This window comes from Apteryx mantelli, chromosome 2 (genome assembly GCF_036417845.1).
Source record: "Apteryx mantelli isolate bAptMan1 chromosome 2, bAptMan1.hap1, whole genome shotgun sequence".
Classification (NCBI taxonomy): Eukaryota; Metazoa; Chordata; class Aves; order Apterygiformes; family Apterygidae; genus Apteryx; species Apteryx mantelli.
The window spans coordinates 115,425,196-115,444,175 of NC_089979.1; the positions used below are offsets into that span (position 1 = coordinate 115,425,196).

Consider the following 18,980-nt stretch of genomic DNA (forward strand, 5'->3'; position numbering starts at 1 on the left):
CTAAAGTAGCAAACAGTAAATACTCAAAATAACTAACATATCAACTGAATAATTAAGGAAAGTGAGCACATCCAGAAAGCTACAAGAATTTTATTACACCCAGAGTACTAAAGGTCACCTCAGAACTAGCAGGTAGCACATTATGTCTCCTTCTGACAACAGAGATAGGGGAAAGGATTTAAGGATTCTGATGAAAAGAAGGAGAACAAGTTTTCTTTTCATTTTCTTGTGGTCAGAGAAAATGCCTCCCTTTACAACAAGAAAAAAAAATAGCAGAACCAAAACATTTTGCCTCCAATATCATCTACTAAAGAAGCCTAAGCCTGTTTCACACTGTCACAACCAAATGCACACAACTGGTTTTGCCAGTGGTACACAACTAGCACAATCCATTCCACCCATATGAATAAGAAAAGATCTATCTTTTCCAACCCTGTTTAATCTTTTTTCTTCAGGTTGTTTCTTCAAGCAAATTGTGATACAAGGTCTGCCACACAGTCATTTTTCTATTAGAAATAGGACAGAGACCACAGCCTAAGTTTACATACAGGCATCAGCTTTTTGTTAGTATGAAACCACACCAAGGCACCTATGTTTAATCAGTTATGTTATCCAAACTGATGCACGTAACATTAGATTTAAGTTAATATAACAGTTAAAAAAGGTTTTAAAATATTACATCAGTTTATTATATAAATGCTTCTTCGCAAAAAAATATAAAGCAACTAAAGTTCAACAGTTTAATGGTCAGCACTGGACAGAAAGACAAAACATATTTATGGAAATAACCACTCTACATTTTTTATATGATGATCTAATTCTAAAAGCCTTCCATTTTTAGAAGTCAAAATGAAACAAAGAAAAATTAATTCCATATAAGGGCAGATGATTTTTAGAACAACACAAGATCTTACTGCTCACATATGAATACACAAGACAGAAAAATCAATGGTTCATTTTAAAGACCACATTTAAATTAACTGAACAGTGACCTGTGTTCAAAAGTGTTTGCATTCAACTATCCACAATTAACAGTTATTTCAGGACTCAGGTAAAGATCTGAAAAAAGCCAAAATGAGACAAAGGCAAAACATCACAAATTAAAAGGCATTTTCATAACATTTTTCATGTTTTGTTGTAACAAAAGTTTTCTGATAAGTTTTACATCCAATTAAAAGTAAGCAAGACTGCTTTAGACCCCCTCTCCAAAAGAAAAGAACATTAGTGAGGTCTCGTGTGAAAACATTACTGCGACTCCTTAGAGCAGCTTAGAGGGATTGTAAGGAAGAAAAAAATTAACAGGGGAAAAAAAGAGGGAAAAGTCAGCAATATACCATAAACGTGGCACTCTCACAACAGTATATTTTTATTAGAGAAGTTATAAAGAACAAGTACGTTTTTTTCTCTCTCCTCCCCTTTCTTCCTCCCTCTCCCCCTCTCTCCCTTCTCCCCCCTCCCTCCTTCTCTCCCCTCCCTCTCCCTCCTCCCCTCTCCCTCTCCACTGCCTCCCCTCTACCCTTCCTCCCCCTGACTCGCCCTCTGCCCTCTCTCCCATCCCTCTCCCCCTTTTTCTCCCCCCTCCGATCCCTCCCTCCCACTCCCCCTTCTCTCCCTCCCTATATATATATATATTTGGCACAACATATCATAATGCAAGTTATAGAAAAGTTGTTCACATATTGATTTATTCCCTCCATCATGCTTTTCTTCCCATAGGTTATGATAGCCAGACAAAATGTTCAAATACTTGTAATAAAGATTATGGTAAAAGCAATAAGATATGTGTGCATGTTTAAATAACCAATTACTGGATTTGTTAAAGTAGAAAACCCTGATACTAGTCTATCACAATAGTAATGGAAAAAGTTACATGCAATTACAGAGAAGAAATCTTTGACTTGGAGAGTCAAGTTAATGAATGCAGATAACAAACTAATCTTTTTTCTAGAGATTTCAACTGTGTGCTTTTTAGCTCCCTTTTTCACACAAATAATTATAATTTTTAAATATACATTTTGAGAATGCACTAACTATCCCCAAGAAAAGATTTTAGCTGGTACTTTCTACTTGTCTAAGATCTTTTTTCCACAGTTTCCTGTAAAATGACATGCTTCCGATTCCCAATGCAAGACAGATGTACTGTTTGAAAACTCAAGTTATGAAAACACAATCTTTGAAGGATCTTTGTGGAAATACTGTGCCATTATTTGAACAAGTGCAATATAAGTTATTAGCTACACGTGTAAATTCCAGAGTTTAACATGATCAGTTATTCTGTGCAACAGTTTTCATATCTCTTGCCATGCTCAAATATAACTGCTTCTCAAAGAGGTTACAGAACAGTTGCTTTAACACAATTCATTCTTTGTTAATTGCATGACATTTAAGAAGCAGTTTGTAATAAAAAAATAGAACCTGGCAACACTTTTGCTCTTTCTGAAGCCTGAAAAGTATATTAGACTGCATGCATGCAATTATGGAAATTTTCTTCCCTTCCTTTGCCTGCAATTTTTCTCTGAACCCTAGCATGAGTAAGAATTCTCTGCAATCTGACATAAATATCTTACAAGTTCCAACAGGCATTACGAAAATAAAAATACACTGTGTATCCAAGAGCCATACGGTCTATGATTTAGTTTGTATTGTCATTAGGAGAAAGTGAATTTTTTTAAATTGAACATATTAAATATTACATTTCCTACAGAAATGTAAAATATGATTTAAGTATAGAGCAATTTAAAGGGCTAAATGAGAGCCAGGCAGTTAGAAGTATGTACAACTATAGAAAAGGAAGGGAGTATACCTTGTGTTTTTGTGGCCTCCCTGATGATTTTCTGAAGCTGTTTCATTTCAGCATCAAGTTCTTCATAGTTTATTTCCCTAGATTCAATCCTGGGAGCCTGGAACAGTGAAGGGTCAGTTCCAAGGTAGGAACACTGAAGATGCCCACTGTCACTCAGAGTAACTATAACACCCCTCAGACCTCTGCATAAAAAAAATAATAATAATAAAACTCATTAAGAAATGGGAAAGAATCACACAAGCAACTATAACACTATATTTTTACGCTGCTTCTATTGATCTGTCTACGAGTATAACAGAATTCTATAAACAGAATTTAATGAGATTCATTGACCACAGAAGACAACAATATTTATTCTTTTATTCACACATGTTTATGAATATTAGTCTTGCTTATTACAATCACAGCTAAATAGCAATCTGTGTTAGATAGATTACTAAGACAAAATAAATATCATCCAAATAACTGAGAATCTGTATAAACAAGACAAGCAAAGGAAATGACAAGAACAAACAAGCAGAATAGACAGTACAATTGTTGCAACCATTTTTATTCACAAATTGTTACTTAAATTTTTTTGAAGTATAGATATTCATGTTGGTATGCAGGAAGACAAATTAGCTAAATAGAAAACAAAATAAGGGAAGGAAAAGGATGCATTAGAACAAATCACTAATCAAATGGAAAGAAGGTTCATAGTGAAGACAACAGAATGGACACTGATGTTATCAGCAGCCCCCTTATTCTTTGACTGCTGCCGCAGCTACTGTGCTGGCTTCAAACCCTGGCTGGCTCCTCCCTACAATCTCTTACTGAAAGGAGACATGGATTCAGAAGATTCCCTTAGATTGCTCTAGATCAATGCAAATTAGTGCTTCATTAGCTATGCCCTAGTCCATAACACTTTTCTTTCCAGGAACAGTACTTGGTTGATCTTCCTCCTACAAAATCTCACTCATATTTTGTTTATCTGATCATGTACCATGCACACACAACACTTCAGAAAGGTATTTTCACAGATTATGAGACAACTGGGTGAGTACTGCCAACATTTTACTTAACCTGAAGGTTATCCAGAATCAGAAGAGGAGCTCAACACTAAAGGAAGGCTAGCATAGCTGTTAGTGTAAGCTAGCAGAGAGCTAACTTTCCTTCTATTTATAAAACGATATAATTAATTTAAAAGTTTACATTTATTTTCATAATCACAAGATGACAACATACTCAGACCAGTAATACATTCTTATTCCATACTTAGAATGTCTTACAGAAGACACTGCATCTGTGTCAAATACAACTATCATTAAATAAGGTAAAGATAGACTGAAAGATCTGTTCAACTAATTCCCAGATATAAAATTTAATTTTAATGAAAGAATCTAATACACTATCCCACTAATTAGCCCTACATAAGATATTGTATTATATAAATGTTCAAGCTATAGTTTGTAAAGAAATTACAAAAAATTCTTGTAACATATATGCTGGTGCCATTGAAGTACCTCCTCTAGTACAGCCATCCTTAAAAAAGCAGGTAGTTATATGAGCAACAGAATTCAATCTGGTTTCCCACAGTGTCCTGCAGCATGGCCCGGGTACATACAGATAGGAGACCTCATTCAAAAATCTGTTTTCCAGGGTAACAGTAATTATGAAGACAAACCAGGTGTCACTGATTCATTTTTAGAATTGACGGTTCTCAGTTGGACAGGGCCTTTTTAAAGAATGCTAAGGCCATTATGCAAGTGTTGGTTTCAGGATTCCAATCAAATATGCTCGAAAAACTGCTGTAACTGAGATCCTGTGAACTCTGTACAGTTGTTTTATAACTATTATAGCTTACTTGGAGGCCTGCAGCTAGCAGTGTCCCCCAGGGGTCCAGTACTGTTCAACTTACTCATCAATGACCTGGATAAAGGGACAGAGTGCACCCTCAGCAAGTTTGCTGATGATCCCAAACTGGGACAAGTGACTAATACACCAGAGGGCTCTGCTGCCACTCACAGGGACCTCAACAGGATGGAGAAACAGGCAGAGAGGAACCTCAGGAAGTTCAACAATGGCCAATGCAGAGTCTTGCACCTAGGGAGGAATAATCCCATGCACCAGTACAGGCTGGGGGCTGACCTGCTGGAAAGCAGCTCTGCTGAGAAGGACCTGGGGGTCCTGGTGGACAACAAGTTGGACATGAGCCACCAGTGTGCCCTTGTGGCCAAGAGGGCCAATGGGATCCTGCGTTGCATCAGGTGGAGCATTGCCAGCAGGTCGAGGGAGGTAATCACAACACACATGTATGCTGCATTTACAGAATCCTGGGATGGCACACGGACCAAATACATTGGACTCACCCCAAGATATGTGTGCTAATACAAGGAGACTAACTGTTGTAAATACTGAGGGCATAATTAGTTTTGGTAAGGTTTGCAAATTATACCTTACAGACAGGTGCCTGGTGTTTGCAAAGAACTTTGCCATAGTGGCCATGGCTGCAGAGAAGTCTTTAAAAAGGGAGACTACAGAAACAAATCCTGGTAGTTGAAGCTACCATGCTACCAAATACACAATCTTGTGAATTGAAAGAAAATAAAAAGAACATGAATTGCTATTTAGCTACAACAAGTAATGCCAAAGTTACTGAAATAGAAAAGAAAGAAGAAAAATGGGAGAACAGGAGAATTGCATCATGAACTTGTTCCACGATTGGAGAAAGAAAAATCTGACACCTGAACGTAAGACAATTTCTCAAATTCTCCAACAATGGCTTTGGACTATCTTTAAATTTCTTTCCTGAGGATAGGAATCTGTTAAGCTAAGAAGGAAGCATCCATGGGGAGATCTGAGTGTAAATTAAAGGGTATGAAGAAATATAGCTACACTGTTAGCCACAAATCTTTGATGATATACTACTATAATGCATTTAAATGTGGCGCATTCAAAAGTTGCGGTGCTCTTTATGCATCTTTAAGCTGGCAGTCATCTGCAGATAATCAGTCTACCAAATCAAACCAACTCAACAAATCAATGAGGTGATTTGCCTATCCAAATGAATCTTTCCTTAAAAACTATGACATTTATGTCAGCAAAAAGTTTGGATTATAGAATGCACTTTCAAAAAGTCTGCCTTAAAATAAACCTGTGCTCACTTTGATCAACTTTCCTTTTAGCCCTGATGTCCTTCAAGTCTGCTGTGGCTCAGAGATAAAAGCATTGTTTTCGGAAAGCAGCATAACTGATGGCACTTTGCCTTTGCTCCAGCTGCTATTCTGCTGGGTCCTAAAGAAAAAGATTGCTCAATATGAAACTTATAGGAATACAGAACAGCTTTTTCCAATAATTTTTCCTTGTTAATCCTGTCCCTGAATCTGTAGGTCAACAGAAACCATAACAGAAATACAGGCAACAAGTTGTAACACCTGATATATAGTATATTCATTTATCTGTTGGAATGTTTGTCATCCAGTCAGATTGCTTTATTTTCTCAGGCTTTTATAACAGTGGTTAAAGATGGCAAGGGGGAGAGGGAGTGTATTTAACAGTTTTATAGTAGTTTCCCTACAGCTACTGCACTCATACAATATCCCTGCAAATACCATTACTTCATTTGGAACATTTGGCACATAATCTGCAATTTCAATTACTTGTTAAATTTCTTTTACTGTAACCTATTTTTTTTATTATATATCACACAATAGTCAAAGTAATAGCAAATCTAAAGGGACACTTTAACAGAGAGGAACTCAAAGTATGAAACAAATTATTTTGGTATCTAAAATAACTTTACAGTACAAAGCAACTCCTACACACATATGGTAATAATTTGAAAATCTATCTTTTATTGTATTTGAGTAATAATAATGGCATATGCTTTCTGTAGGTCTTCTCTTACTAAACAAATTGCTCACAACATAATTTTAAACAAATTAAAATGCTTTGTATGTTTCCAGTTATATAATACCAAATCGATCACTCAAAAATTGACCTTGAATTACAAATTCAACTTCTCTAATTTCTAATTAAAGGACAAACCAAGGCATTATTCCATAGGTTTGGTTATTGACACTATTTACAGTTTTAATTATTTATATTTGTAATAATAGATAAAACTTTTACTTCCAAATTTCAGATGAAGTCTTCTTAATTTATATTATTCATACCAATAATTTTAGAAAGCAAAGTGTTCTGCAATACTGCTTTCAGTTCGTTATTGAAAATGTGTTATTTATAAACAACTGAATGAGTGCAGTTCAGGAGTTAGTTTCCTAAATCATTTTGAACCAATTCTCTTCTTATTTTATCATCCTGTGAAGCCATCTTTTATATGCAAAAGCATAACTAAAATTATTTTTAGTGCTCTTGAAAACTCCCGTTGTTCTAAGTCTCACTACCATTTCCACCTCACTTTAGCTGTAACTGTGTGAAGTATTTGATAAAATACTGAAGGAAGATCAGACTAGTTGTAATAAACTCTAAGAACTTTCTAACATGAAGTAATGGGAGTAAAAGCCAAAAGACCATCTTAATCTGCTATAGAACACATTCTCTGAAATCGGATCCTTGGCTGAATATTTAAAGAGTACCTGATGGGATTCAGTGTCAGCTACCACTGATGTTTAACTGTATCTGGGTATCAACAGATCTCCCTCAGGCTCCTTTGAAAACTACTTCCTCATTAAAATTCTCTGCTCAACTTTGCAGCAGAGAGAGTAATTTTTGTTTGCGTAAGACTTCCCCATTCTGCTACTACAAATGAAGACAAATAACCTGTTTGATCACAAAAACTGGAATTCCTTTAAGGCTATTTACAGTATGTAGTTAACATGCTTTGCACACTCTGAAGAGGGCGTGCAAATATATAAAATATTTTATTATAATTATTTAATACTGAAGAGCATTAAGTAGCAAAGAGTTTGTGCTGTTCCTGCATGGAAAAGCAGTCTTCCTACTTGCCATTTGTGTGATAATTTTGGACAGGTGATCTTAGCAGAATGCCAGACACAAATCCAGGTAAAAAGATGTATGAAATACATGTAAGAGGAAGAGGGAGATGAAACATGATTTCATCATAACCCATACAAACTCAGTTTAAAAAAGAGAAGTTATGACTAAGACAACAGGTCAAAGACTATCTCCTTTTCTAAACACAAAAACCCACCGAGAGTTGGAACTGAATGAGAATAAAACCTAAATTTGGCCAGAATGTTACCATTTTGAATGCCTGTAGGATTTGCAAACTTCTAGCTATTCTACAGTACTCTCTTGCTCTCTAATTGAGAGTGAAAATATTTTCACTAGCGACAGGATTTTAGCACCTCTACATGGTGACACCACACATCATACCAGCAAATTAGTGCCTTACAGAAAGACAACTTCAGGCATAGACTTTAGTTTTTGTAGTTTTTTGATTAAGAGAGATTCTTTGCCTAAAAGATCAAGCACTGTCTCACAAAAACAAACAAAAAATAAAAAAGTCTTTCACCAAATGACGAGGGGAAAAAAAGCAATGGAGATGAACATTGTTTCCACTTTTCCAGCCAAGTTAGAAACACTACTAACAAGTTTGGGTCAGGGGTCTTCTTCTGCCAGATCACTACTGCCACCTGCGGGCCGACACATGTTTTCACAAGGCTTGCAAGTGCAGGCCAAACAGCGAAGCTTTCACATACAGAAGTCCTAAAAGCTACCATGTCACATTAAATGAAGCACAGAGTTATTTTGTTTTTTAACAGGATTAGTGTAATAGCATGATGGTTTAAATGTAAGGAAATGCTAACAATATGTTTATATGTGCAGAGTTAGACTTCCATGCACAATGTGCTCTTCTGGGTCTTTAAGGTAGAGAAAAAACATACTGATACCAACAGGCTACACAACACAAGCAATTTAAACTCATGCTACAAATTACATATATGAAATTATTTTTTTCTGATGGATCATCTTTTGTCACAAAGAATAAAAGCAGAATATTCAAAGTGATGGCCTCCAAAAATATGTGATCTTGCTGCAGGTAAAAAAAATGTACAAAGTTCTGAAGTAAAATGTATTTTAGTAAAAGTTCATAACCTCCGCATTGTATTTCATATTATCACTCACAGTTCAGTAGCTAAGACACTTAGTTGCATTATCTGAATTGAAAACGGATATAAAGACTGATAAGAAAAGCTGATGGTTTTAAATAAGAGTGCAGTCTCTAAGTAAGACCTTCAAGTAACAAGAAACAAGAGAACTTATATTGCAATTTCATTTATGATAGTATCAGCATTAGCAGCAAGGAAGAAGTTAAGAAGAACTATCACAAACATCTCCATGCCTCATTCCCTCTTAGAACTAGATTAAGGACTCCATATTTCTTCATTTGCAAATTCTTCCCCTTAAGTCTAAAATCTGTGGTTTAAGGCCAGACTCCCTCACCAGCAGACAGGTATACTGCAGCTTCCAAAGGCTAAAGAAGTTATACCAAAAGGCTGCAACAGGTATTAACACAGTTATAACATTGTGACTATAGGACCCAGGTGCCTTGAAAGTTTATCCTTCATCTAACCCTCTAATTCCCCCACTTCTTCAAGACAGCAAGCTGGAGAGATCCTTAGCATCTCTTGTTCCAAGAATTTGTAAGAGATGCAAGATGCTGTACTGGCAAAATCTATACCTAACTATTAAGTTTATTGTTACAGCAAAAGCTCATTCTCAACTGCTTGTTACATATAAGCTCTTTAATGTTAGACAATACATGAGTGAAATTAGACAACTATCTACAATCAAACAACAAAGAGGCTAACAAGAATAACCATGATGACAAGTCTCATGTGTTAGGGAAGACAGTCTTAATCAGCTATGGACACGTGCCATTAAGCACTGTAAAACTACATTTCAAGAAATCATTTGTGAGCTTTGTTTTAGTCATATTCCATGAGAGGCATGAGCTTAATACAAGGAAAGTTACATATCTTACAAATAAGACCACTGTCCTGTGACCACTACTGCATTATTCTAAACCATCACGCTGCAAGTTCTTCGCACTACCTACTGCCACCTGCCCAGCATCACTCCATACAATCATCATTCTTTGCAAACGTAAATTTATTGCAGAATCCCTAGGGCTTCCCAGTCAATCAAGTCTGAATTTGGTTTTGCTCATTTTTCTGCTTTTAGTGACCATTTAGTTCTGTGCACCCTATCAGATTCAACCTTCTTTGTAATGCTCTTCCCTGAAGACAGCAGCAGAGAACTCCCCCTTCAGACCAAACAAAATCACTGGGACCTGAACTCCTCCCATCATTTTCACATATTCCCCAGAGCTCCAGGTAAGTTTTGTGAGCTTTAGGTCCAAGGTCATTACACATAGGCACAACAGGTTGGAAAACCTAAGAAACCACAAAAAATTTACTCTAGGAGGACTGAATAATCAGAGAACTTTAAAAACACTGAACTTCAGAAATTGATTCCTATCTCTTTCTCCCCAGCTCCTCACACAGTTTGACAATGATGTGCCTGCAAACTTCAAAGGTCACCAGCATTTCAGTCTGGGAAAAGTCCGTATGTGATTATTTTTACAATACTTATCATTGTTCTTTCACCCTGTCTCGTAAAGAGTAAAGCTACTCTTCATAAGAATCTCTGGCACTCTGCACTGCTAGCTCTCATCTTCACATCTTTGCATATACATCCCACCTTGCAGGTCCTAGTACAGAAAAAATTTTTAATTTGTGCTAATAATACTCAAGACATTCAAAGTCACAGCCCTAGACTGTTCACAACGACAGTCTTTCAATCAAGATGTCCAGCACTTCCACGGGCAGAGCAAGTGTCACAATGCAGCCACAAATTCCAGCCTACTGCTCCATACCCAACTCCAAGATCGAGTTCAAAATCTGATACAGGTATATTTCACTATGTCTCAACAAGAAAAGCAGAGAGAAATTGCAGGTCAACCAAAAAAAAGCCATGCTATTTGGTTTAAAAGCAAGTCTTTTTATGTTAAATACTAAACTTACTTGCTTGGTTGTTCTTGAGCATTTAGAATTTCCACTTTTAAGGCTTTCTCTTGAACCTTGAGGGTAGGAATATTTTAAGCGTTTTTCTAAAGAAAGCTGAAACCCTTACAAAACCATATGAATGTAAAAACTAGGCTTTTTTTAAAGCAAGTAAGTGACATGCAATAAAATTAGGAGAATTGGCAATATGGGCATGTGTTGAATGCCATACAATATACACCATTTAAAACTTCTAACTTGCTAGAAAGCCTCAGTCATGAATCAGCGTGCATGCCAGATATAGTACTTGGCACATCTGTATTTTTTGCAGGATCAGAATCCTACCAAGGTTGGCTGGGGGCAGGGGGAACAAAACAAACAAACAAAAAAAAAGATCCATAATTTCTGGCTGTGTAAACTATACACATCAAAATAATCTCTTCAAAAGACCTTTAAAAATGGTAATATTTTGTACTGCTATTTCTTGCCAACTGTAGTGGCAATTTAATGATGAAGAACATCCATGTAATCAATTTCTTTTTCCTAATAAACTTTTCTTTAAAATGCAACTATGTTTAAATAGATTCTAGAAGCTTCTGTGTTTAACTTCTCAGATCAGGCAACATTCTTACAGAACACTCAAATAAAAATTTATATATATACATACATATAACTGAACAGTTCATACTGTGCGTCATAACTGGCATTGCTTCTATTACAGTACTACTATATAGAAAAAGGAAAAACTTTCAGCAAACTGTAAAGTTTGATTCCTGCAGTTTTCTTTCCATAAAACCATGTAATAAGTGCTAAGTTTTGCTGTTTTTATATGCAAGTTTTGCCATTTTTATATGGTGATTCTTTAACAGTTGTAGTAGCTGTGGTGATGTCAGTTATAATAAGGAATAACAGATGGTCTGGAATGAAGAACAAAGTATTTTCTAGCATCTGGATAGCTAAAAAAAAATTGAATGAGAGGGGTTTTGTTTTGACTCCACCCACTATTACCCTGTATGTGATTGCACTTTTACACCTTATGTACTTAATTCAACTACAATATTTCTTCATATTTTTCCAGTTAAATTCAGTTCCTCTTGCTCTTCTACTGTTCATAGAGCCCCAGCTACACAAAACGCATTCACCTAACCACCCAATATACTATGACTGTGCCAGAGAACGAGTTTTAATTTCAAGTCCATATTTGGACCAGACACATTTTCTCACTGTCAAATTGAGCACATATTTTAATTCTCTTGTACATATATATTTATTTATATTTATATCTATATGAAGCTAAAACTTCATAAAATAAAGCACATTTTTAACCAATGTTTAAACACCAGAATTCTCAACTCCTCAGAGCAGAAACATAGGTAGATTTTAAGTCCAGTAAAGAGTTAAAGTGTGGGTAAAGATTACTAAGCAATCCTGCTTGCCGGTTTCAACATATAAAGTCTACTTTTATTTCCTGACTTTTCAACAGTTGCATTTCTTAAAAAAGAATTTTTTTTCGTGTTAAATCATGAAAATCAATTTACTAGCTTAACTCAACTTAAAAAGTTGAATATTGGAAATTTGATATTATAAGAAGCTCAGAAATTCTTATTCTTCAAATGCAATAAATTACTTCTGGACAAAAAAATAAAAAATAAAAAAAAAACCCAAAACACCTTTTCCAGACCACTTTATATTTCCTCTTCAGAAAACATGCTATTCTATTACCAAGTAAAATGATATTTACCTGTCAAATAAATTAAAGTAAAAGCAGGTATTCTACTAACTTTCACCAACTTGTCCATATCTGTCAACCCCTTGCAAGAAAGAGAGCTGCACATTTTACAAGGCATATATGTCATTTTGTTGGTTATTTGCTTCAAAAAATCTTTCTTCCATAAAGAGGAAGTAGAGTACTTTCACTCACAGACACAGGACATACAAAAGCTTACAAAAGAGAGAGCTGGTACCCACATTCTAATTCCCAGATGTAAAAACAAAAGACACCACACTGAGAACTGTATCTGTAGATAAATTCCACATCAAATCAACTATTTTTTTCTTTACAGGTACCATCGGACTTCACTGCTTCACGGATAGCCCAGAGCACAAAGAGTGAAAACTAGGGGCACCAGGCAATATCATCTTGGGGGGGTCTATTTCAGTTTAAAAAGAGACAGAAAGCCAGGCTATCTTTTAGCAAGCACAGGCTTACTAGATACAACCTAAAGGCTGTGTACAAACAAAACCACGTAGTAAAATCAAAACTAGCCAACTTAAATAAAAAATGTTCAGAAGAAACAAAGTCCTTGATTTAGAGTCTTCAGGCTTTCCTAGCACAAAAACAGGTTTGTAACTTGGAAGCCATCAAGGCAGAATTCCCTTCCCTGAGACTAAATCCAAGCTCTAATGCTGTGTGTGGTTTTAACTCAGCCCACAGCGGCGTTTCAGAAATTTGTGATGGAAACATCCCCGAGGCTAGCAACACGAGCTCCTCCACTTCAGACCAAAGGCACCTTCGCGTGCTGTTCTAGTTTCAGGCCAGCCAGGTCAGAGCAGCACTTAGGGCAATCAATCAGCCATTAGAACATGGCACTCTTCGAAGCTTTGCCAAGTGACTTAATGTCAAATAAATAGAAAAGCAAACGGCCTAAGGATTTTAATCCACTCCAAGGACCTTTTATGGTCAAGCATATGGAGACAGGATAATTCAGACATAGGAAAACAAATATGACCTGTGATAGGCCCTTAAAAAGTGACTTTCTGCTACTTTCTCCAAAAGTTATTTCAGATGATTCAGACAAACATAACCCACCTTTTTTGGTAGGAGGAGGATTAAGTCACTTAATTTTACAAGCTCAAATTCCTGCCAAGGCAAAAAAAAAAAAAGTTCATATGAGGTGTTTTAGCTGACAAGAACTGTAAACAGCCCTGCCAAAATCACATTCCTATAGGGCTCCCCACACAATTACCTGAATTCGGAGAGAGAGAAAGGAAAATCTAACATATCTCAGCACCAAAAAGTGACTGCATCAAATCCATGAACACCCGAGATACTGCTCATGACACTTCCTTTGCAAAGTACAGTGAAGGTCTTAGAAAAGAATCTCTCCAGGGAAACAGAGAAATGAATGCTGCAGGATAAGAAAAAAAGAAATAGACTTTGAAGTCAATGCAGAGAAGATATTTGGATTACTGTGGTGGGTACCAAGCTCACACTGGTGCTCAGAATTACTGTTTCAACACAAGAATTCCTATTCCACTCAAATTTTCACTAACGCTTTTGTGCAACTTCCCAGAATCCAGTTGTTTTAACTGCAGCAAATCAACAGTTTCTCTCTCAAACCGCTCTAGAGGGGTCTTTTCTTCCCTGTCAGCTCAGGCAGAACACCTACACCATTTTCAAGAGTTTCAGCTTCAGTGAGGATGCTTTTGCATAGGCATAGCTTTAAGGGAAATGACACAGAGCATGTTAAAAAAATACAACTGTCTAAACAGGCCTGTTAATGGGAAGATGAATCTATGCTGATACGAGACAAAGCTCTAAACGGTTTAAGTTAATTTTCAGTTTAAGTGGTTATGCCTCTGAAACAACCCAGGCAGTGTTAATAATATAGGAGTCCCCTGACATTAAAACAATCATAAATATTGCTATTAACTACTACTCATTAACAGAAGAAGGATATAAACTTCAAACAAGATAGAGGACAAATTTCTATAACAATGATTGGAACTGAACTGCCAGTTCAGTGATCACAGTTATACATATCTTCAGGTAATACACAAAATAAGTTATTTAACTCTCAAATTTTTACCTTTACTCAAGTTTCTGATCACAAGCTTTTATAAGAAATTTTCACTTTCAATTCACTGACAGAGAACACTCAGATTTTTATAACAGAAAAGAGAGGCAAAAAGTAAACAGTAGTTTAACAGCTTAAAAATACATCACTGTAGAGCATAAACAGATAAACCTCACTAAAAAGGTTATTAGTTCCCACTTATTTTTTATTCAATTTTTTCCTAGTACATTTCTGAAAATGGTGGTATGGAAATCAAACAGCTTATTCTGGAATGTAATCCCAAATGTTGTAGTGTGTTATTATCATTATTTCCACACTGCTACTTGCTATAGAGGAATACTGGATTTCGCATTATTGTAAGAGAAAAATGAATTCATAAAGAAAAAGAGGGGCACACACTCGAAACGCAAGCTGCTTACTCAGTTGAAATTCTCTGAAGCCATTGAAGGCTTGATCTTAGGAGCAGACTAGAAAGATTGTAAGTGTACAACTCCCTTTATGAGACAGTCACTACCCGTGCCCCAAGAGATTTACATAAGATGGCTGCTCTTTTCCATCAAGCCAGAGACGCATATTAGAAGCACGATAGACATTATGCCAACAATAAACGGTAGATGAACATACATGATCTGTAAATACAAGCACTTTCAGAATGCTCCATTTACTTTATAAGCTTTACAATAAAAGTGAAAAGGATATGAAAATAATTCATTGACATAGGTCATATGTAAGGCGCTTTCCTCTCTCAGCAGTGTAGTATTAACAACTCTATGCTTATTAAAACACTTAATAGTATTTATGTTACAGTAGTGCCTAGAGGCCCCAAATGAGACTGAGGCCTCTCCTGAGTGGAGTATTAGAAAATCATTATCACACTGACTCATATAAAAAGAGAATTTCCTTTTAAGTATATATACATATTCTAAGCACATCCTTTGTTTAAACCAAATTACTACCTCTGTAAGCTTTACTGCAGTTTTTGCTGTTTAGCTCATCTTCATTTTGAATGTTAGACAGAAGCACAAGCATACTGCATATATTTAAATAAATGACAAAATGTATCCACTTGGACAAGCATTTTCATCCTCACCCAACATTAAAACCGAATGAACAGGAAATAAGCTTTTCTCCAAAAGCATGGTAAACATACCATGTATAAATACATGTGGGATACACTAAATCTAGTTCTACGATCATGGGATATCCTGACATGACTTGCTGATCATATATATTTCTTTTGCAAGCATTAAAGTTACTATACATGTACTGAAGAGCCTCCTAGGTGCCTGAGCAATTGGTCCTTCTACACTTACAGGGCACATTTGTTCCTAACACAAGCAGTAAGAGCAACATACTCCAAATTTATCAGACTTTCTGTGCCTGCAATGAACAGCTGTACAGGTCTGAAAGAAAGACAAGTAACCTACCTCTGAGGCACTAGAGGATGAGCCAGGAAAGCGACAAATTGAGGAAAATGATTTGTTCAAAGTGATGAACCACCACAGTTTTTGCAGGAACATTCTGAGTGGATATGAGCAAAAATGGATTGCAAAGACTTGAGAAAAGGCTGTAGGAAAGGCTGGAGGTGTGTACTTGGATGAAGAATTTAGCTATGTATACAAGATATTAGCAAGTACTGAAATTTTTTAATTACGCTTTGAATACAGTGATCCAAAGGACTAACTAAGCAAAAAAGCTATATGTATACATAAAAAAATATGTATATGTTAATAAAATCAAATGTAAACCAAGCAGCAAGTGTTACTCCTGCAGGATAAAAAGATGGAGGTCACATAAAAAAAGTGAACAATATGAACTACCATTATTCTAATAAGAACACAAACTGTGAACTGTAAACCAGACCTGTCTTCTCCCTGGGAGCAAACTATACCTCCTGGAAAGGAGGTCAGAAGTGAGAGGAGCTTATGACAATAAAAGCTGTAGTGGGATTTCTGAAAACAACAGCTACTAGAAATAAGAAAGAGTTGATGTATTGGCCATCTGCTTTTCCCCACACAGGCACGCAATCAATCAGTAGCTCCAGCTGAGTATCCAAAATTATTAGTAATCCACAGATTACTCAAGTTTTTTCACTGTCTGCTCATACTGAGATGAACTTCAAAGCAATGCAAGTCAAAACTTATCTGGACTACTTCCTGCTTTCTTTTAATACCTTCAGCCATCATAGAATCACATTTCTTTGCAAACCTTTGTCCTTCAACCATGTCTCTTACCTTAGTCAACAATGCAAGGGAGAGATCTTACACTGCCCCTGGTGCATAGCTCTGAAACACATAGGCCCTAGACTTCTCCCATTCCTTTCTGGCCTGTGTGTGTGCACGTGCACATGCATGTACTCACACACATTTACATATTGATGTTATATATGAACATATCTGTGTGTGTGCATGCACACGTGTGTGTTTATCAATACCTGTATAAAAAATAAGCTTATATGTCTAGAATGCTTTCTCTCCATCCTTCACAGAACAAAACCACAAACCAAACCCCAGTACTAGTACGCCTGTGGGAATTTTGATTCTGTAATTGCAAAGTGATCTGGGATGAATTACCAGGCTCTCAACATTCTCACTAAGATCAAACTACTGAATGTTAAAAATCACATGAAACAGGCAGAAATTGCATAAACTTCTTAAATGTTAATTAAAACAAGTATTTGAATAATATGTGTTTCTAAACAAATAATTGTATGTACAAACGTTAGTATAATCTCCTATTTTTTCAATTTTTTTCTAATGACAGTGACATTTCTTCCAAACTTCAAAAGCTGTTCTGTCATACCCTGCATAATTTACCTTTTTTGTTTTATGCTATCTGGCCTATTGGGATAATTTGTTTTATTTTACATGTAAGACTTGCTTGATGAAAGCTATTGCAACTCTTTAGAGTCTCTCCAAAAAAATTTTAAATTACAACTATTTTAAAATCATTAAGTACCCATTAGTACCAAATAGAAAACACTAACTCCCCTCACAGATTTCTAGCCTGCATAAAGCTGTAAAGCTAGTTAGTCAGATGTTGCATTTTCACATTATGAGATTTTGTGATAAAACACACAATTTACGATCCAGTAAGTTTTCAACAACCCAGGGTATGCTGGCATTACAGTTCAAGGGCATAACTACAGCCACTGAAGCCTGCTGGGGACCTGAAGTAATCTACCTGTCAAGGATACTCCCACTGCGTTCCACGTGGTCACGGTCACCAGGCAGCCAGCACCCACAGTGTTGTTCATGCAGTACGTTCACACAGTACAGTTGTAAGTTGGATTGTAAAAACACTAGTTGAACTTTTGTGTAGTTTGCTTCTCGTTTCAGTGACAGAGATTCAGCACAAGTAATACTGTCATAATTTCTTTATATTTGATCCCTCCCTCCTCCGTGAGTTTTTTGCCCTGTCACTCATATATATGTTTTACAAAAAATTTTGGTCTGTTGCAGTGCAATCCTGAGCAATTTAAACAGTTCCTTACACTAACTTCAATAGTTTAATAATAGAGTTGAATAATCTGTTCCAACAAATCATCTCTGTAATACCGGTGCTCTTATATATTTAACAAAAAACAGATTTTCAGTAAGATTCCTTATTTTCATGTCTCAGGAAAGGCCTTACCAGATTGCAAAGCTTCACTTCTTATTCTGTTAAAGAAGAAACTACTTAACTGGAGGTATGGGAGACCAAATTCTGCCCTCATGCATGAAAACAAGAAAATCTAAAGCACGAGTATAGCAGTTTTAGAATTCTTCTAGAAGTATCAGTATATCCATTAATGTAATGAATATTTTACACAACAAAGAAAAAAAACTTTGAATTTTCCTTCTACAATTCACCTTATTTGTTACATACCTCGGTACCGTTTGTTAGGATCCACAGCTTAATTTCACTACTGTAAACAAATCTGAAAAAGTAAACTTTAAGAAGCTACTTACTGTAAATTTGCTACTTTTACTGATACAGGAACGTGAGGAAGTTGAGTGGCCCATTTCAGTGTCACATCTTGATAAACATGCAACATGTTTTTATGGTTTCCAACCAGAGTGTTTATTGTTCCTTCTGTCACTGTTAAAGACATAAAAACAGTTTTAAGATGAAAGATACTTTCATAAGCCAGTAGTTTTCTTGGAGGCTTATATTATTATTATGCTGTTTTTTCTTTTCCTTGTAAGCCATTACTTGGTATATGTGAATATATATTTATATATATATTTTTATATATATACACACACACAAATATTTTTATTTTTTACTTACAGAATTTTAAAATGTCAAAATGAAGAAAAACACATTGACAATAACCACCAACAATAACCAAGAGATAAGTGATTAATATGAATACAAATTCCAGTTACATACTACATGTCACACACGCCACAACTTTTCCACATGCCA

The 18,980-nt window shown here is 35.9% G+C and overlaps 1 protein-coding gene across 6 annotated transcripts in view; it reads right to left on the bottom strand.

Moving 5' to 3' along the window:
* BBS9 (Bardet-Biedl syndrome 9) overlaps positions 1–18,980 on the bottom strand; it is a 312,936-nt gene that overhangs the window by 254,099 nt on the left and 39,857 nt on the right. For all 6 annotated transcript variants that reach the window (XR_010883441.1, XR_010883440.1, XM_067291268.1 and 3 more), the window contains exons 9-10: positions 18,521–18,650; positions 2,804–2,985 (exon numbers count right to left, since the gene is read on the bottom strand). Coding sequence is in view for 4 of the 6 variants with exons in the window: in XM_067291268.1 (XP_067147369.1) it covers positions 2,804–2,985; positions 18,521–18,650 (312 nt within the window). In the remaining 2 variants the exon portion in view is untranslated. The remainder of the gene's footprint in view (positions 1–2,803; positions 2,986–18,520; positions 18,651–18,980) is intronic.